Below are 21,369 nucleotides of genomic sequence, written 5' to 3'. Positions count from 1 at the left end.
TAGATTTTGGAAACGCCTTGAAAATTATCAAAAAGTTGCCCATTGATGTCAAAATGAAATACAACATAGTGACCTAAAAAGGGCAAAGATGTGTAGGAAGAGAATGTTACAGGCCTGCGAAAATATAAAAGTGGATATATCTTGGGATTCGTTAAAAATCGAGTGCGCAAAACATGAGCTAAGAACCAAAGGACAAGCCGCTACTAGAAGCACGGATAGGGAATATCTTGGCAAAAAAAAAGATCGGTGGAGTTTATGTTGAATGCATGGGCAAAGGAAACCTGGTTCCCTTACTTGGATCTATTGCCTATCCCGTGGTTTAGGCAAGAGATCCTAAGGTTACGCATTGTGATCAATCCATGGATATCAAATAAAGAACTCAAAACCAAAATGTTGGACCCTAATGGGCATTGTAAATGCAGGTTGGGTACAAAAGGGGATACCTTGCACTTTTTGTTGGACTGTACAAATATTTTAGAACAGCGTAAACTTTGGCAATATTCGTAAAATATGATATAAGAAATAGGAGACAAGCACTTGATCTAATTACAGAACTTCCAAGCATTGATATTGTAATTGCACTTGGGAAATTTATAAAGGTTGTACAGAGTTTTATAATAAGTCAGGAATAGATTTTAAGGTTTTTAAATAGATCTGTGTCTAGAGATAACCGGTTTTATGAATTTTTTAAGGACAAAAATCATTTGGAGTAATTGATAATAAGTGTATCCAGTTTTAAATGTTATACGTCTGAAAGAAGTCCATTTACACCTTTCTTTTAAAGGAATGAGATCTTAACGAGAATTTTGTATGTATTGCTGTTGATAGATATTATTTTTAATGTAAGTAAGTACTGTGTATTGGTTTAAAGATTACGATCTAAATAAACGTACCCTTTGAACTTGAACTTGAAATAACTTGATTTCACTGAAAGTGACCCAACCTTTGAAAAGGGTTCTAGTTTTTGCTGACGGAAAATGCAGCTGCAAAAACACAGCTGTGGATGTTCAACAATCAGTTTGTACACATGAATGCGGTTTCAGCCACAGAAAAATTCGAGATGATCAGAGCACTGAACTCAGAACAAGGCGTGCCATACCTTTCCACTGAAAGCAGTTGTCGAAGGGAAATGCCACACAAAGCTAACGTTTTTAGACACATTCTCATTTTGAGGGCTTATGTGAACCAGGAGTATTATATATATATCCAAGAAACCTTCAGGAGAGATCTCCATAAAGTGTACCCCATCGTCCTCAGATCACAGCTTTGTTGTGCTTATAAGCCAAAAGCAACACAAATGGTGCAAAATTCCTGAATGGAAGGAGGGGAGCACACGAGAAGTAACTTGAAATCGCCCTTTGGACTGAGGGTTTTTAAAGTTCTAGAGCTCTCGCATGACTGGCCAGCAAGAATTCTTCTTTAGAGCAAACTGAGCTTACTTGTGGAGGCAGCTTGGACAATGGTATATTGAGGTGTGCAGTGCTTAATTTGTGCTGGTATTTTTCGGTGCTCGGCACCAGAACTTATTTTTCAACACTGGCACTTATTCCTAATAATCCACAACATGGTGGCAACGTCAGTCTATTGTATTGGATATCACATCGCTAGATTGTTTACAAATATAATGTAAATGTAAGTTAATATAAAAATACCTCATCAAGTCCGTTCGAACAGTTGTAGTGACATGGAATTATCAAAACAGGGACATTTTTGGGAATGTTTTGGTTATAAGGATAAAGTGGCACTGAAATTTGGCAGTGCCGGCAGGTTGCAGAAGCTGCATTGGTATGCCATGAAACACGGTGGATCCTGACACTTATTTGTTTTACAAATTAAGCAGTGGAGGTTTGCAATAGTAATCCAAGTGAGCAGCATGCAGAGTGATATTTAGAGATATAGAGTATTCACCTGAATGAGGTGCTTGAATGTGGAGGAAATGGCTGAAAAGAATCAAGATAAGTGAGCTGCTTGGGCTGCAGAGTTTAGGGGGTTCCAGTCAGACCCAATTATCTAGCACTACATTACAGATTTTTTAAGTATCACAGTCATTCAACTTGTTGGCCTGAAGCACAAGTTACTACTTCTGTAATGATATATCTGTAAGAGACATTAGTTAGTGATAGATTCCTTACCTTAGAATATCCCCAGGCGTCAGACTGGATCCGTAAACTTTTGCGTAGCAGTACCCTTGCGCGTCGGTAGGCGTCGTCTGCGGCTCAGCGTCCGTCGTCGGCGCCGTGATGACGTCGTCTGAGTACTTAGACGCCGCCTCCGCGTGCTGACGTCAGTTCTTAGCTACTGCTTTTCCGCGCCAGAAGCGCAGAGCCATGACAAAAACCAACACTGGTGCCATGAAACTAGGGCCCTGAAAGGGGATGACCTTCACCCTCGATATCGGTTCACAGAACGGGGAGGATGGGTGGGTCGGTAAGGAATCTATCACTAACTAATGTCTCTTACAGATATATCGTTACACAAGTAGTAACTTGTGCATCTGAAAGAGACGTTAGTGATAGATTCCTTACCTTAGAATAGATACCCCAGCAATACCATCCCCGTGGTGGTGGGTCTGCGAACCAATAATCACACCAGAAAGTCCTGGAGGACGGAACGGCCGAAGTAGCCGTCCCTCCGGACTTGACTGTCCAGGCAATAGTGTCTTGCAAACGTGTGCAGCGAGGCCCACGTAGCTGCCTGGCAAATGTCCTGCAAGGGCACACCTCGGCCCAAGGCAGTTGTAGTGGCTGTGACTCGAGTGGAATGAGCCCTCAGCCCAACAGGGGGTTCCTTCTTAGCCAAGGAGTAACACGCCTGGATGCACAAGATAATACTCCTGGAGATGGTTCGCTTGTGCACCGCTTTCCCTTTCTTAACGCCCGCGCACCCAACAAAGAGTTGATCATCCACCCGGAACTGTTGTGTGCGATTCAGATAAAAGGAGAGCGCACGTTTTGGGTCCAGACGGTGGAGCCTCTCCTCCTCTCTCTCGAGGAATGCGGAGGCGGAAAGAAGGTGGGCAACGTGATGGATTGCCCCATGTGGAAGGCCGTGACTACCTTGGGTAGGAAGGAGGGCCTTGTCCGTAACACAACCTTGTCCGGATGGACTGAAAGGAAAGGAGGCTTACAAGACAGAGCCTGGAGCTCACTCACTCTCCTGGCAGAGGTGATGGCTACCAGGAAGGCAGTCTTCAAAGAAAGAAGGCGAAGAGGACAGTTGTGAAGTGGCTCAAAGGGAGCGCACATCAGAAACGTAAGAACCAGGTTCAAGTCCCACTGAGGCATCACGAAGGGAACAGGAGGAAAGGTATGAGTGATGCCCTTCAGGAATCGATTAACGATAGGGGACTTGAACAAAGAAGGTTGGTCAGGTAGCCTCAGAAAGGCTGAAAGAGCTGAAAGATAGCCCTTGACAGTGCCCAGAGCAGAGCCCTGCTGGGCAAGAGAGAGAAGAAAGAGGAGAACCTCAGAAAGAGGGGCATTGAGGGGATCCACAGCCTTTGCTGTGCACCATGCCACAAATCTGTTCCACCTGCAGGCGTATACCGACTTTGAGGAGGGACGCCTGGCTGCCAGAATAATGTTGCAAACTTCAGGAGGCAAGTCAAATGGCCTCAACTGTCGCCGCTCAATTTCCAAGCATGGTGGTGGAGACTGGACAGGTTCGGGTGGAGGACCGTCCCCTGCTGCTGTGACAGAAGGTCCTCCTGAAGAGGCAGACAAACCGGGGGATCGACTGACATACTGAGTAGCTCGGGATACCAGTACCTTCGTGCCCAGTCCGGAGCCACAAGGATGACTTGTGCCCGGTCGCGCTTGATCTTCTTCAGCACTCTGGGCAGAAGTGGTATAGGCGGAAAGGCGTACAACAGACCGCAGCTCCACTCGCGATGAAAAGCGTCTCCGAGCGAGTGCCGCCTTGGAAATTCCAATGCGCAGAACTGATGACATTGCGCGTTCTCTTCGGTGGCGAATAGATCTAACCAACGCTCTCCCCATCGCAGAAAGAGGCCTTGCGCCACGTCCGAGTTCAGACGCCATTCGTGATCCATCGAGCACCGACGGCCGAGTTCGTCCGCCCTGGCGTTCAGAGAACCTGCCAGGTGTTGAACCATCAGAGTCACGCCCTGATGTTCCAGCCATTGCCAGAGGCGCAGAGCCTCCTGGCAAAGGGTCCACGACCCCACCCCGCCCTGTTTGTTGCAGTACCTCATGGCGGCGGTGTTGTCCGTGAACACTTGCACTGCACTCCCTCGGACAGACGGGAGGAACGCCTTCAGTGCTAGACGAATCGCCCGCAGCTCCAACAGATTGATATGGAGCCGGGACTCCGCCGGAGACCAGAGTCCTCTGATCTCCGCCTCTCCCAAGTGGCCTCCCCAGCCCTGGAGGGACGCGTCCGTCACAACTACGTGCTCCGGTTGGGGAAGGGAGAGGGATCTGCCGTTGACCCAATCGCGGTCCGTGAGCCACCACTGCAGCTGTCTCGCAGTGCCCTCCGAGATCAGGACATGGTCGGTCAGGTTGCCCTGATGCTGGGCCCACTGAAACTTCAGGTCCCACTGCAGAGCCCGCATCCGCCACCGTGCGTGATGCACCAGAAGGATGCAGGAGGCCATCAGCCCCAGAAGCCGCAGCATCAACCTGAGCGAAACCCGGGATAAAGGCCCGAAGATCGGAATCAGAGCCTGTATATCCCGAACCCGCTGTTTGGGCGGGTAAACCCGAAACTGCGCCGAGTCCAGAAGCGCTCCGATGAAAAGGAGCTTCTGAGAGGGGCACAGGTGTGACTTCGGCACATTGATGGAAAATCCCAGCTGGTGCAGGAGATCCGCCGTAGTCTGGAGGTGGCTGACGACTGTCTGTAGCGAGCCCGCCTTCAACAACCAGTCGTCTAGGTAGGGGAAGACTGACACCCCTAACCTGCGCAGATGAGCTGCGACCATCGCCATCACCTTCGTGAACACCCGTGAGGCGCTGGTAAGGCCGAAGGGGAGCACGGTAAACTGAAAGTGCTCGTGGCCTACCGTGAACCGCAGGTAACGCCGGTGTGCCGGCAGGAAGGGGATGTGGAAATACGCGTCCTGCAAGTCCAACGCTACCATCCAGTCTCCTGGGTCTAGGGCAGCTAAGACCTGAGCCAGTGTCAGTATTTTGAACTTCTCCTTCCGGAGGAAGCCGTTGACGTTCCTCAGATCCAAGATAGGGCGTAGGCCCCCTTTGCCCTTCTTGGGTACCAGGAAGTAGTGGGAGTAGCAACCACGTCCTACTTCTGGCCCAGGAACGCGCTCGATGTCCCCCTTGGCCAAGAGGGCCGAAACTTCCTCCTGCAGGAGCCGCAAGTAATCCCCCGATATGCGGTGGTGTTGCGGTGGCATGGCTTGAGGGGTCGTCTCGAAGGGGAGGGAGTAGCCCCTTCGGACGATCTGCAGCACCCACCTGTCCGAAGTGACAGTGCGCCAGTGAGAGTGGTGATGGCGAACCCTGCATCCCACTGGCGTCACATGGGCCGAAAAGCACGGACTAGGAGGGTTTAGAGGTGGATGCCGCGGGGGCAGGTGTGGACTGACTCCGCCTGTTTCCCCGACGGCCTCCACGGCGGTTTCCACGGCCGCCGCCGCGCTGGACGACAGTTTGCGGCGAGTGGCTGGCCGCACGTGTGGGGGCGCCCACTTCCCTGGCCACGAAAGGAGCGAAAGGCACCCGTTTGCTGGCGCGGGGCCGAGAGGCCCAAGGACTTGGCCGTAGCCCTGGAGTCCTTAAAGCGCTCAAGCGCGTGGCCTGCCTTGTCGCCAAAGAGGCGACGGCCATCGAACGGCATGTCCATAAGAGTGTTTTGGACGTCTGCCGAAAAATTGGCAGATCTCAGCCAGTCTTACCGCCACCGTCGTAGCCATCGCTCTGCCCAGCGAGTCAGTAGTATCCAGCCCACACCTGATGGAATACTTGGCTGCGTCCCGGCCCTCCCCAAGGGCTTGGCAGAGTTTGGCCCGTACCTCCAACGGGCACTCTGGCAGTACTTCCGCCACCGTCTCCCACAGAGAGTGGGTGTAGCGGCCCAAGAGGCATGCGGTTTTGGAAGACCGCAGTCCCAAACTAAGGGACGAGAAGATCTTCTTGCCATAGTTCTCATACCTCTTGGATTCCCTGTCCGGTGGAGCCATCGGGAATGCGGTCTGGGAATTAGAGTCCTGGATGACCAGACTCTCGGGGGTGGGGGTGGGAGGACAGGAAACATGGGTCGCCCGGAGCAGGGCGGTGGCGTCTGGCCACGTTCCTATCTACGGGCGAACCCGTAGCGGGCCTGGACCATGTGCCCAAAAGAACGTCCGTCAAGGCCTCATTAAACGGCAGCAGAGGCTCCATGGAGCATGACTGCGTCTTAAGGACCTCAGTGAGGAGGTTAGTCCTCACGGCTGCGACGGGGAGCTCAAGGCCCAAGGCCTTGGCAGCCCTCGTCAACACCACACCATAGGTAGCTCCCTCCTCCGAAGCCACGGTAGGAGAAGAGACAAATCCAGTGTCTGGAGAGGTGTCCAGGCCACTGGCCTCCCCAAGGTCTCCTGCCCAGTCCATGTTAGACTGACACTCCCTGGTCAGAGGGTCCTCAGACCCCTCCCAATCCTCCTCATCCCTCATCTCCTGAGATTCAGGGTCGTAATTGTATGAGGTTGGCTCGTAGAAGCTAAAATCTCCAAACGGCGTAGAGATCGGCGCAGATAGGCGCTGTCCCGACGTCGGAACCGAATGAAAGGAGGCATTGGGGACACCACACGGACCGACGCCGGGGGGGGTTGTAAGGTCCACCGGTGACGATCCAGAGCCCGATGAAGGTCCAGCGGCACCCTGCGGCGCCGGGCCCGAAGGCGCCGGTGGACTCTGCGGCGCCGGGCCCGAGGGCACCGGCGGTGTCGGGATCGTGGAGCCCTGCGGCGCCGGGCCCGAAGGCGCTGGCGGCGTCGGAGCCGAAGCACCCAACAGCGTCGGGGTCGAAGCCCCCGACCCACTAGGGCCCCCAGACGGGTTCGCTGGGCCCGAAGGCGCCGCGGAACCCGTTGGAGGAGAAAGGGACCTCATGGTCATGAGGAAACGCTCAATCTCCTCCGGCGTCGCGTTCAGCCCAGGGACCGGAGGGTATGGGGCCGGACGCGGCGCCCGCGACTCCCGAGGAGCCTCGTGGGCGGTGTCACCCGAACCCCCGGCCGCATCGCGCGAGCGTCGGGGGGAGTCAGAAGAGCGATGATGTCTCTTCGACTTCTTATGCTTCTTACCTGACGACTTGGACCCGGAGGAGTGGTGCCGACTCCCGGAGCTGTGACGGCTCCGTCCCCGCGACCTGTCCCTCGACCTCCCGTTGGACCGGGACCGGGACCTCACACGGCGCGGGGACGACTGGCGGAGTTCGAGCCGTCTGCGGGACCGCTCCCGCCTGGCCTTTCTCGAAAGGGCTGGACAGTCGGGGCAGGCCTCGTCGTCATGGTCGACGCCCAAACACGTCAGGCACAGGCGGTGGGGATCTGTCACCGACATGGTACGGTCGCACTCGTCGCAATGCTTGAAGCCGGGCATCCCTACAAGCACCGTCGGAGTCGTACAGACTTCGAAATGGATCGAAAAAGATCACCAAAAAACTTAGTCAAAAATTGACTTGGGTAACTGGTCTTTCCAGATCTGCGCTGGCTGGCGCGGAAAAAAGAAGAACTGGCGTCAGCACGCGGAGGCGGCGTCTAAGTACTCCGACGACGTCATCACGGCGCCCACGACGCCGACGACGGACGCGGAGCCGCAGACGACGCTTACCGACGCGCAAGGGTACTGCTACGCAAAAGTTTCCGGATCCAGTCTGACGCCTGGGGATATTCTAAGGTAAGGAATCTATCACTAACGTGTCTCTATCAGATTATTTGTTATTATAATATGACATAATCCCAGCACCAACACTACACTTGTCAAACAACAAGGTCAGTACCTGCTCGCGGAGTTGGTGAACCTGTCGTTTCTCCTTCTCAAGGGCAGTCTGCAAGGTCTGTACAAGTTGCTTCATCTGCTGATCTTCCTCCTCTTTGCGCTTCAGAACCGCCTGCACCTGTGACCGGGTAAAAGTACAGCAGAACATGTTATTAAAGTACAGGAAAGCAGCACAGACACACTGCATGCTTCTCACTCCAATGAAACATGCGCCAATACCACAAAGATCCTGCAAAGGGAATCTTTGAAAATTAAATCAGAACTGCTCTATCATTCGCTGCAACAGCAAGGATCACAGAGGTGGTGGATGAGCCATCATTCAGGCATCAAAGGAACAGTCCTTCAATGGTTCACCTCTCCCCTGAATCAACGCATTCAACTAATCAAATTAATCAGCTCGACCTCAAAAGCAGCACCAGTCACACAAGGAGTCCCGCAAGGTTCAATCCCGTCTCCTGCTCTTTTCAATCTTTATATAGAAATCCTTGCTATAACCCTGAAACATGCCATATTTGCCTTTCATCTCTATGCAAATGACACTAAACTCTATATGAGAATCTCATCAACCAAAGACATATAGCACTTGCGCCACTGTGCAATCCTGGTTGACCAACAACCATCTTAAGCTCAAAACCAGCAAAATTGAACTTCTTCTCATCCAAGCCAAAGATAAATCCTTTTCTGTAGATATCTGGCTTGATAACCTCACTGTTCGAAATGGACTGTCAATTCACTAGGAACCACACTGGACAGTCAATCGTGTGTATGAAGGAGCATATTAATGCCTCTGCTGAAAGTGCCTTCTACATGCTGAAACACCTAAAACACCTAAAAAGAAAAAGGCAAACCCTTCATCCCCATTGAAGACCTAAAGACTGTAGTGTAATCACTAGTTGTTCCCAAGTTAGACTATGCAGATTCTATGCACCAGAAAGCCTCTATTACAATCCCTGATTCTGTGATTGGCAATTAGGATTTTCTCCTTGACAATTAAGTTTTTAAGGCAAATGTAGATGCAGAAAAAGTTGTAAGATCTGGGACAAAAGGTCAGAAAAGCCAGTTATATACAACATAAAAACTGCAAACGCTTACAAAAGCAGCCCACAGAACACTACTTGCAGCTACATGAGGATATGGAGTTACTTGTAGTGTGGTATTAGGTTTGGGGAGTTCGTTACTGGATGCTCTTTCCCAGATATATCAATTGTGTACATATGGAGCTGATGCGTGCAGAGATGATGCTAGATAAAAGTGCCACATAGACACTGAAGACGGTGAGTCTTAACTGGTAGGTGCCAGTGAAGATAAATTAATGCACTAATTCAATGAAAAGCAAGATACCTCTCACCTGTATAATTTTGCAGTTCAATCAGTTTGTCTTTCACCCCATCCAAAAAGATAGATGTATTATGCAACTAAAGTTGTTATAGCCACCTTTCAAAGTATTCTATTTTTTTTAGGTACTCACTCATCTCACAGGTTTATATTCGATCATGTGTTTGTCAATAGTTCAGCTTTTCAACTTCAATAATGAAACTCTCTTCTGAGAAAACAAATTGCTGATTTTCCTTATAAATTACCCACCACCAATTAGTGTCCCTTAGAACTTTGGGATTATCAATTAAGCAAGCGACATGCACTAAAAACCTTAAGTGTTACGGTTGTGTCTTATTTTTAAATAACAGCCGATAGATGGGCACACACATTTTTCTTATGTTTGTATATTCATAAATACAACAACGCACAGCCGCTTGAAATACCTGAAGGTTTAGCTGCACCAAATCTGCTTCCCTCTTTGCCAGGGCTGTCTCCAAGATGTTGTTGTGCTCCCGCAAGGCAGTGTTAGCCTGTCCAAGACCCATCAGCTTCCCCTTTTCATGCTCTACCTCCAGCGAGAGCTTCTTATTGATTTCTTCCAGGCGCTTTATCTTCCGCCGAAACCCTCTTGATTCCTGAAGCTATGACGTTCAATCACATAGTAGCAAACAAATTGGAAAGTTATGGGGAAAACTAATTAAAGCCATGAAATAATAAATTTTAGTTGATTGGTTAATTGGTGACAAAAGTTTAAATACAATGGTGTTCGATTCTATTCGGCACCAGTTGTTAAATCGGATTCATTTCTGAAGAAGTATGTATTACAAACATCTACATTGACATTAAACAAGATTCTTGCATTAGAGGACAGTCCACTATTTCAATAAAAGTATTTGTGGGAGACGCTGTGGTGTATTAGCCATGCCTTTGTCATCTTGGACATAGACTGCTCTCTCCCCTTGAATCAGTTGCTTTGCGTTCTCGGATCAAAGATCTCTTAGAAATTGGCAATCACCATTACCAATCATTATACAAAACATAAACAGCTGGAAAACACCATGTCTACTAAAGATCAGATAAGGAAATTGCCCACTCCCAAATTTAAACGAGACACACTAGAGAAACTGAAAGAACACAGCATACCCTGTACACAGACGGAATGAAAAAACATAATGAGAATAGAAATGAGGGAAGTGAGTACAAAACACTGCATGCATTGCCATCAAAACAGAAAAAAAATGAAGCAGGTAAGAAAAGAGAAACCGTGAGTGTGACAGATGCAGATACATGCAGTTACCTCGTCCTCGAGCTCCATAACTTTTTCTCGATACTCCTCCAGCTCCTGGCTAGTGAGTGAAATCACTTCCTGTAGCTCCTTCTCCAGCATCATTTTACTCTGACTGACAGCTTGCAGCTCAGCCTCTAAGCCTCGGACCTTCTCCTGCACACAAAGTGCACACAGTGTGGTTAAAGAGGAAGCTCAGTTGACTCCATTCTATGAGATTGTGACCCCAATAACCCCTGCACTTACATGTCAATCACCTTGCTCTTGCATGTTAACAAAGCCATAGGGTTTGATTTTAGAGTCTGCACCCCCGGATTCCATTGCTGCCATTACAGAATGTGCATTGGGTTCATATGCTTTTAAATCCACCCTCAATCAGCTTAAGCTCACAGAGGGAGAACAGTTGCAAGATGACAGAAGAACATCAGATACGCTAAATCAGAACATATTCAAGAAAAGAGCAGCAATATTTTAAGCATGCCTGCCCTGTCAGGGTACCAGTTTCCCTCGTATATCATCCCTAAAAGTTCTGTAAAAAAATCCAAATGAATATGGAAAAATCTCTCTGCTGATGAGCAGCGAATATAAGGGACGCTACCTGACCAACTGCGGCTTTCGGTACTTTACAACATGATGATATAACATTTTGTTATTTAATTTTAACTGATATGGCTGCACCATATTAGAGGACAACAGCCTTAACACAGCAGTTTAATTCAACAATATTTTTAATACCTTCACGCAGTCTTACAAGCTAGGCTCATAATGTTTCCTTAGCACGGCATTCAGAAGAAAGCTTTAGATAAATTCTCTACCTACCTGAAACGCCTGGTTGTCTCCTCCTTCGGTCACTTGAGCTTTCATTTGGTTGAGCTCCGCTTCAGCAGTTTCCTTGGCTGTCAGAGCTTCCTGGAGCCGGCGGCTGAGAATGCCGACTGCATTCTCGTAGGCCTTGTGCTTCAGCTTCATGTCCTTCTGGGCACTGGTCAGATCAGTCCCCAGACGCTTCATTCTATGTTTCTGCTCTGTGATGGCTCTAAAAGGAAATGATTGTCCTTAAAGTCACTTCACAGTCCTCCTTGCAAACACGTTCACACAACTACAAGCTCTACAGAGTCTTTGTACTTTATTTCAGTAGATCAGTGCCAATCTTGGCTGCAATATCCAGCCTTACTGCACCAGAACTACACAAACTTCACATTACTCTTCTTTCCAGCCTGCAGGATTCGCTCCCATTAACAATGCCTGAACCAGAACCTGGAACTAATTACCAAGAGAAACGCATCTCTGATCCTTCTGAAAAGTACTCAGGTCTGATGTCTTGTTACTGCTTCTTCCCTAATCTATGCTTCCACTACTGCTTCGAGACTGAAATGAGACCTACATGCTGTATTTTTTTTACTGTATTCCAGGTTATCTTTTCAACAAGTCCACACTGCAGTTATATAGGCTGAAAATAAACAAGAAAAAACATACTAGAGTGCATTTCACACTGTCCCAGTTGAACATCTCAAGATGGATGGCCTGGTGGAAAGAACACACCTCTCTTTGTTGGAGCGGTTGTTTTAAGAGGGCATCCATTACCTATACGTGCACGTCTCAGCGATCAATGTTTGATGGAGGAGCCATAGCTCTATACTGCAATGAAAGTCTACCTGCCAACAAACAGTGCAAGGCCAAAGAACGCAGAGAACATCCTTTAAGGGAATGATTGTATTGCTTACTCTTCTCAGCTCAACACACATTTGTGCAAATTGAAACTCTATAGGGAGAGTGGGTGGAGCAGACTAGGACCTCTGTTAATAGTTAAGACATGCATGCAAACACACGAAGTCTACTCATTTAAACCAGGTATGTTATGGTTTCAGGTGTCAACTACATTACTTTGCTATTTGAGGGATACCTCTTAATCCAAATTTCTCACTTTGTGAATAGAACAATGCAGTACATCCAAAAGTGATAGATAAGTGAAATGGCTCAAACTAAAGAGTCCTGCAGGACCCAATGGGCAAAGTGTCCCTCCCACCAGATCTGGATATCAAGGCAGTAGTGACCTGTGAACGTGTAAACTGATGCCCACATTGCAGCCTGATTGATGTCTGAAAAAGGTACACTGCATGCTAACGCAGTGGTAGCACCCTTGGCTCTGGTTGAAGGAGCCCTCAGATCCGCTGGAGGCTGCTACTTGTCCAATCCACAGCAGATCATAATCCAGAGGACTATCGATATAGTCCTTTTCTGAACTGCGTTTCCCTTCTTTTCCCCAGAGAACCACACAAAGAGCTGATAATTTTCCCGATGGTTCTTGGTATGATTGATTAAAAAACTCAAGGCTTCTTTGTGGCGCCAGCGATAGAGTCCTCCTCTTTCAAAGGGTGAGGCGAAGAAAAGAATGCCAGAAGAGTGATGAATTGGCCGACATAAAAGAGTCACAACCATCGGCAGAATTACTGCTGTGGTCCTCAACTACAGTTTGTTTGAGAAGAAAAGGTGGCGTGTGGATGCTGAACAGACAGCCTGCCGTTCACTTGTGACTCGCTGAAGTTATCGCAATGAGAAACACTGTTTTAAGAAACAGCAATATACAAAGGACAGCTGTACATTGGCTCAAATGGGGCACCTATAAGTAACAAGAGAACCAAATTAAGGTCCCAACTCAGCATCAAAAAAAGTTAAGGTGGAAACATATGCACTAAACCTTTAAGAAAACACATCACAAATGGTCTTTTAGTACTAAATCTGTTTTCAATTGACGGAATACGAAGCAGAGAAACAGAATTGAGTCGCCTACAACCCAGCGGGCCGGCTAGCTGTAATCTGGCTGTACAAGCAAGGCAATGATAAAAGTAGGGCCTCTCAATGTTAAATGCAGCAAGCCGTCTACAACCCATCAGAACCGGTCGCGTCTTAAGGGGGGGAGGGGGGGGGGGGGAGGGGGGGGGAGGGGGGGGGGGGAAAGTAACAGATTGGCAGTGCTGTGGGCGGGCACTCATGCCAGTTAAGAAAACAAGAGGCCAAGGCAACAGTATGGCGACCCACCGAGGCAATAGGTTCTGAGTAGTATTCCGTATTTAAACACTGAACGAAACAAGAAATAATGTTAAAATGAGAAAGAAATCAAAACATAACCCCATCCCTCCCCCAACCTTTCTCCTCAGTGAGCAAAACAAAGGAAGGATACATGTCAGCCCATGTGCCCTGGATGTTACAACAGGTCCACCACGTCAGGGAGAGAAAGGGGACCAGTGATGCACATTCTTATGGGATGATAGTGGTGTCATCCGGACCTAATTTTAGGATGCGGAGGTATTGTGGGCAGGTCCATTCTCAGAATTCGGAGGAGAAAATAGCTAAGAAAGGGGCCCAGGTTTTGGCATATTCTTTACTCTTCCCCGCTGCTGCCATTGAAAGCTTCTCCATCGCTAGGAGATTCCATAGTCGGTGTAACCAGTGTGTGTGCTCCAGTATCTTGTCCGATTTCCACCATGTTAGTATAACCCTGAGTGCAGCGTTCAATGCAAGCACCATTTACCGCCCCCTAAGAGAGCGCAGGGGAACAGTTATAGCATTAGGGAGGCCTAAGAGAGTGTACACAGGGAGCAGGGGTATGGAGGCGTTGAAGGCCAGATCAATGTCGTCTAGTATCTTTTCCTAATAGCGGGTTAGTTTTGGGTTATGCCAGAGTAGGTGAAGTGTCCCGGGGCTGCCACATCCCCGCCAACAGAGACCGTCACATTGCGATTGCCATTTGGCAAGTCTATCAGGGGTATAATATTAATATGTTGCAATCTTGAAAGCTGTTTCCGTATGGCTCGAGGAGTATGTAGTGTGGTGCGCTTGATAAAAACACATCCTCCCACACCTTGTCAGACAACGTGCGCCCTAATTCTGTCCCCTTAACGTTTCTATCCGGCAGTGTGAGCCCTAGGGAGGGCTGTGGTAAGGAAAGAGTAGATTTCAGAGAAGGCTTTTGTCGTCCTTTTTGCTAATTATTCATTTCTCAAATGGCTTCATCGGTCGTAAAAGCTAGGGATCGCGTCTCAGCCTCAGAGATCCAGTGTATCATCTGGGAGAGCAAGTAAAAATCAGTGGCGGACAGATTATAGTCAGATTGTAGTTCCTCAAACGGGATAAGGCCTTGAAGGTCAAATAAGTGCCCTAGACATTTACAACCCCCTTCAACCCAACGTGCTATGGCCCCGATATTCATCTCCGACGGAAAGGCGGGATTCGAGAAAAGCAGGGTCAAGGGAGAAGGGAATGTGGTCAGGTTGGCCCTCCGGGAAACCCTGCCCCATGCTAGCATTGTGGGAAGCGTGACTGGTGAGGAATAGAGTCCCCAAGAACAGGCCAGTTTTGGCATCCAGGCATCGCCACAGATGTGATGGCCCGCTACTGCCTGATCCATGAAAACCCAATATTTCTCAGTCATGGGACAATTCCACTCCACCAAATAACGTATATGCGAGGCGTGAAAGTATCGAGTGATATTAGGGAAGGCTAAACCCCCGTTCTTCTTAGGCCGTTGAAATAGAGTTTTTTGTAATCGGGTTGAGAGCGGGCCCCAAAGCCCTCAATCGCCGATTGTATCTGTCACAGGGCGTGTGGCGGAGGCTCTAGTGGTAGTGTTTGGAATAGATATAAAGCATGTTAACATCCATTTTAACCGCGGATAGTCGCCCAAACCATGACAGGGGAAGGCAATGACATAGAGCAGAGTAGGTCACCTCCGCTGCAAGACTTTTGTGAAGGCCCAGCCTGAGGTATTTAATTCACTCTGACACCCAGTCAGAGGCAAAGCGGTTCCGGAGAGCCTCCACCGTTGGCTGACTCGCGGTGAGATTAAGTACTTGTGATTTCTGCATATTGATTTTAAATCTGGAGAACTGACTGAATGTCTGGAGGTCATCCACAATAGTCGGCAGAGAGGACAGGTGTTGTGCAACTGAAAAAATAAGGTCATCTGTGTGTAAACTAATGAGGTGATGGTCTAAGCCAAATGGGATGCCTCGTGCCAGGGGTTTGTCTCAGAGTTGTTGGGCCAGAGGCTCCATATATAGGGTGAAAAGCAGGGGGAAATGGGGGAAAACCTGTTGTGTTCCTCGCCCTACCTCAAAGTGATCAGAGAGCAACCCATCGACTGGGACAGCCGCCTGAGGGGCGCTGTAAATGCTCGCAATCCAGCGTCGGAACCGTGGTCCCAGTCCGAAGCACTCGAGAATCTCGAAGAGGTACGACCAATGCACACGGTCAAACGCCTTCTCCGCGTCAATCGCTAGAAGAAGGGCTTTTTCTTTATACCGTTACACCTTATCAACAAGGTGACAAATGCGTTTGGTATTGTCTCCACATTACCGTCCCGGAAAAAAACTGGACTGATCCGGGTTAACGAGACCCGGAATATGGGGGGTTTAGCCTATATGCTAATATACTGGAGAATAGTTGTGCATCTATGTTCAATAAAGAGATCGGTGGGTAGGAACTGCAAAGGTCCGGGTCCTTACCCGGTTTAAGGATAACCGAAATAGAAGCCTGCAGCATAGAGGGAGTGAGGGACCCGGTGTCTGCAAATGAATTAAACAAGCGTGTGGAGAATGGGGCAAGCTCAACGCAGTAGGTTTTGTAAAAAAGGGCACTGAAGCCGCCAGGCCCTGCTGTCTTCTGTAACTTCAGCCGGGCGATCACAGAGATCACTTCTTCGACTCGGATAGGTGCCTCCATGGTGTCAGCCTCGCCTGCAGGCAAAGGTGTCACCGCAGCTTCTCTGAGGTAGTCTGTGGGATCAGGCCGCAGAGAGGGATCTGCAGCATAGAGGGATCGATAAAACGATCGAAATGTCGACACTATGTGGTCATCACCGGTGAGGGACTGACCAGTCTCACTGCGTAGCGTTTTAACAGAGTGTGCCTTCTGCTGGCTGCGAAAGCAATTCGCCAACATGCGGCCTCCTTTGTTGGAGCCAACAAAGTACTTGTGTTTCATGCGAACCACTTCATGTTAGGCTCCGTCGAGATCCAGATGTCGGAGCTGAAGGCGCTCTTTTTCTAGCTGCCGCCATATTTAGGGAGCACCCGTGCTTTTATATATGGTCTCTAATTCTTTAGCGTTAGCCTCTAGCTCTGCGCGTTTCGTCCATCTTATCTTATTCTCATTGGCACCCTTAGCAATGAGAGCTCCTTGCGCTACTAATTTAAGCTCCTCCCATACCGAGGAGAGTGGTGTGTCTTTTCGTCGTTAGATGCTATATAGTCCGTAATACATCGCCTGATGCCTGCACCTACCTCTGGGGACCTAAGCAGTGAGTCTTGCAGACGCCAGAGCGGGGGCAGAAGCAGAGCGCTTAGGGGGGAAGCGCAGGGACAGGGTAATGTGTGCGTGGTCAGAGAGGGACCTTGGTTCAATGGTAGACTCTGTAACCAAGGCCCAGGCAGCTGGGGTAACTAGGTCAAGACAGGCATATGTCTTGTTTGTGGCCAAATAATATGAAAAATCCTTCTTGTCTGGATGTAAGCAGCGGCAGGCATCCCTAATCCCAGCTTCGCGCATCCGCTCACCTCCTTTTGCTGATAGAGCACCTGCGCACCCGGTGCGGGAACCAGAACGATCCAGCCCCCGTTCATCACGAGATTAAGGTCGCCCCCACCATCACCACGGGATCAGGAGACTTCAACACCTCAGAGCAGGCCTCTAGCAAGAATTTCTCTGGGCGATCATTCGGGGAGTCGATAGAAGCAATAGTGCAGGAGGAGGAGCCTCATTGGAGTTGCAGCGTTAAAGGCACTCTTTAATCTCCGAGACGGGCCCCATTACTGAACCCCTAAATGCTTGGCCACTAGGATGGCCACCCCTCCTCGTTTGCTGTTTGTAGAGGACCAGAACTGGTGAGGAAAGTGACTGTGCTGTAAATGGTGGGTATCGGTTCGTAATAGGTGGGTTTCTTGGATGAGGCATATTTCTCCCCCCAAATTTTCCAATAGGGATAAGCCCGCCTTTCACTTAACTGGGTAGTTAAGACCCTGGACGTTGAGACTGACTATTTTAAGATCCAGACGGGAGGGAAGGGGTTGGGTGAGCTCTGGTGGAGCACGCGCTGCACCCAGGTGGAAAGAGGATGAAAATGGGCAGGTGTCCGCGGTTGTTATGTATGGAGCTGATAAAAGGACTCACCGAGGAGAGAACCCACCCTAACCCAAAAAAGAGAAAAAAACAACCCCAAGAACAAAACAACCTGAGTAGTAAAGGCATTGCAAGACCGATCCTGGACCGGCCAGCTTCAGTATCATAAAGGGAAAAACCGCAACAGTGCGGGGATGACACATGTCCGTCAAGGTAACACAGTTCCGGGTGTGGTGACGATTCAGGTCCATGAAGACAAAAAGGTGACGGCCCTCTGGCCCGTCTGAGTTGAGAATTCCATGCTTGAGCTAGGTAAGAGTGTCAGGCAGGGATGAATTGCAGGGCTGCCGGCCAGTGAGGCTAGGACGTTTTCCCTCTCTTTCGCTCATGCTTCTGCGTCCGGACCATGGGGCAGTGAAGAGGGCTTGCCTACGGTCTGATGCAAAAACCACAGTTGATGGATAGACTGCAGAACAATGTCATACATTCACCCCAGTACAGAGATCTGGGCCCACTGGGTGTGAGTGTTTAATTGATTCAGATGCTCCGTCCATCACCACCCCCTTTTGTACCGCTTTTGGCCTCCATGAGTGTGGCAGGGTATGCTCACACGTGAGTCCCTTGCACACTTTGCCACTGGATTCAAGCAAGCCGGGCTGAAGACGGCTGGAATGCCAGAAACCGGTCCTCGGAAGCTTGTTTCCGGTCCAGGGAAGACATGGCATGGCAGTTCGGGCTGGACTGTTCCCATGAGGACTAGCAGAGTGGTGGCAGCTCTCTGTGTGGTCTGCTAAAGAGCTCGTGCAGATTGCGAGGGACCCTCCTCTGCATGCTACCAAAGCCCAGTGCGAAACGCTTAACTGCTGAAATCGGCTTGATTTTTAAAAACGTATTTTACCAGATGCAATTGATCTACGAATTGTACAGTTTTTGGTAATAATCTTTTTAAAATTTTAAACTCACCACTATTGTTGTACCCTTTGCACCCTTAGCCCCGTTCGACCGCGGCTCTGTGCCGTTTGTGTGGAGGGCAGGGTGAGCTCCATTGTGCCTCAGCGCTGGCTCACCAATCCGAACGGAGGTAGTGTTACAGCTGGGGGCGGGGCACAGGACATAAGTAGAAGCGGGACTGGGCAGCTCCGTTGACTAGCAGAGTGGTGGCAGCTCTCTGTGTGGTATGCTAAAGAGCTTGTGCAGATTGCGAGGGACCCTCCTCTGCATGCTACCGAAGCCCAGTGTGAAACGCTTAACTGCTGAAATCGGCTTGATTTTAAAAACGTATTTTACCAGATGCAATTGATCTACGAATTGTACAGTTTTTGGTAATAATCTTTTTAAAATTTTAAACTCACCACTATTGTTGTATCCTTTGCACCCTTAGCCCCGTTCCACCGCGGCTCTGTGCCGTTTGTGTGGAGGGCAGGGTGAGCTCCATTGAGCCTCAGCGCTGGCTCACCAATCCGAACGGAGGTAGTGTTACAGCTGGGGGCGGGGCACAGGACATAAAATGGCCACCCGGAAGCGCAGCGGTAGAGCGCAGCGGGAGCGCCGTCTCCGCGCCGAAGCCGCGCCAAAGGGGTGCCAGTCTGCGCCAGTCCACGCTGGACCCGCGCCCAGCGCCCAATTCCCTGGCCGGTTACCACGCCATCCCAGTAAGTTACTAAAATACTCTTCCTCTGATCTGTTAGATATTAAAAACACTATGGTTTTGGACGAATGCCCACAGTTCAACCTAGAAGAATGTTCTAACATGTCCCATATAGTTTGCCCAAACTGCAATTTTACATCCACTCGCTCCCTTACTCAGATACCACTAATACCAGAGGCCACACGCATTAAATGTGCACTGGTGAATGCTAGATCTATGTGTAAACATAGGGAAGATGTGGCCGAACTAATATCAGCACACAAACTAGATGTTCTGTTTATAACAGAGACCTCGGCCGACTTGGCTTCCGACCCTGACCTTGTGACAGCCGTCCCTGAGGGCTACTACATTGTCAGACAAGCTAGACCGACAGGGAAAAAAGGGGGCGGCCTTGCCATAATTTTACGGCTAGAACTAGTAGTAAAAACAGGAACTCCAGATAATATTCCCGCAGAAACACTATCCTTTTCTATCACTTTGTCCCCCATTCAAATGTTCAATGGAGTTCTGCTCTATCGCCCCCCAGCGGCCCGAGCGCCTTTTCTCCAATCTATTAGCACTTTATTAGAAACAGTGCCAGAAGCCTCCGACTTCACAATACTCGGTGACTTTAACTTTCATTAGGAGAACACAACAGACAAAGATACCCTGAGCCTTACTGAGGATTTTAAGGCCGTTGGCCTAAACCAGCTAGTTACCTCACCCACGCACAAAGCAGGTCATGTTCTTGACGGCTTATTCACGAACAACCTGGCCATTACCCCGCCTACTGTTGTTCCTATTGTATGGTCAGATCATGCAGTGGTGGTTTTCTATGTCAGTGTTAAAAAACATAAAAATCAACACTTGGCAAAAAAGCAATATAGGTCTTGCAGGGACTGGAAAAATATAGATATAAAAACATTATCCGAGAAACTAGAAAATAACAAACCATCTAAAGTGCTAGACTCTCAGATAGCAGCAAACAACTACAACCAATGGCTCACAGACACCTTTAATCAAGTAGCGCCTCTAAAGAAAGTGCACCCAAACCGTGCAACACCATCAGCCCCTTGGTTCTCTGAACCTTTAAGATCGTAAAGACAGAAATGCCGCAATCTAGAAAGGTGCTGGCGAGTTAAGTATGACAACAACGATAAAGAAAAATACAAACAAGCGCTATCAGGCTACAGGAAGATGTTAAGAGTGGAAAAGAGCAAATATTTTTGTGAACAGATAGAAAAAGCCCAGAACTCCAGTAAGCAACTATACCAGGTAGTGGCCACATTAACAACTATACCAACAGCCAATACTACAGAGACTACCCAAGATTTCTGCAATCAAATGGCTGACTTTTTCAGGACCAAGGTCACAGAAATCTTTGATAAATTCAATAACATCACGACAGGGGAACCATCAGATAGCCTTAAGAACGCACAACTCGCATCCTCCTCTCTGAATGAATTCCTCCCTCCTTCACTGTCAGAAATAAAAGATCTCATTAAAACAACTATGTCGGGTTCCCCTCTGGATCCCTGTCCACCGACCATCATTAAAATCAACATCTGATGTGGTAGCTCCAATCCTGGAGAACATCTGCAGTACCGTCTGCGAATCAGGAAATTATCCTCAAAGATGGAAAACAGCTATAATAAAGCCACTTCTAAAGAAACCCACCCTTAACACCTTGGAATTAAAAAGTTATCGCCCTATAGCAGCCCTCCCATTTCCATCTAAAATACTTGAAAAAGTTATAAACAAACAGCTGGCTAGCTATATTGATCATAACAACCTGTTAGACAACACCCAGTTTGGGTTTAGGAGAGGACATGGAACGGAGACGGCGCTCACAAAGGCCTCTGAAGAGATCAGACAGATCATGGACCAGGGTGGCACGGCAGTTCTGATCTTGCTGGATCTCTCAGCGGCCTTTGACACGGTTGATCATAACATCTTGATCGACCGTGTCACAGCTATGGGCATACAGGGCAAAGCTGCGGAGCTTCTGGCATCTTTCCTGTCTAATAGAGAACAGTCGGTAGAGATGGGGAACTTCT

The 21,369-nt window shown here is 48.9% G+C and overlaps 1 protein-coding gene across 2 annotated transcripts in view; it reads right to left on the bottom strand.

The window, feature by feature from the left end:
* The window catches only part of GOLGA3 (golgin A3), a 244,995-nt gene that overhangs the window by 77,111 nt on the left and 146,515 nt on the right, over positions 1-21,369 (bottom strand). For both annotated transcript variants that reach the window (XM_086942740.1, XM_086942739.1), the window contains exons 15-18: positions 11,389-11,605; positions 10,582-10,725; positions 9,728-9,925; positions 7,969-8,085 (exon numbers count right to left, since the gene is read on the bottom strand). In XM_086942740.1, coding sequence (XP_086798866.1) covers positions 7,969-8,085; positions 9,728-9,925; positions 10,582-10,725; positions 11,389-11,605 — 676 coding nt within the window. The remainder of the gene's footprint in view (positions 1-7,968; positions 8,086-9,727; positions 9,926-10,581; positions 10,726-11,388; positions 11,606-21,369) is intronic.

The sequence above is a fragment of the Lissotriton vulgaris genome, chromosome 11 (assembly GCF_964263255.1).
Source record: "Lissotriton vulgaris chromosome 11, aLisVul1.2, whole genome shotgun sequence".
NCBI classification, from domain to species: Eukaryota; Metazoa; Chordata; class Amphibia; order Caudata; family Salamandridae; genus Lissotriton; species Lissotriton vulgaris.
This window is presented reverse-complemented; position numbering and strand designations above follow the sequence as displayed.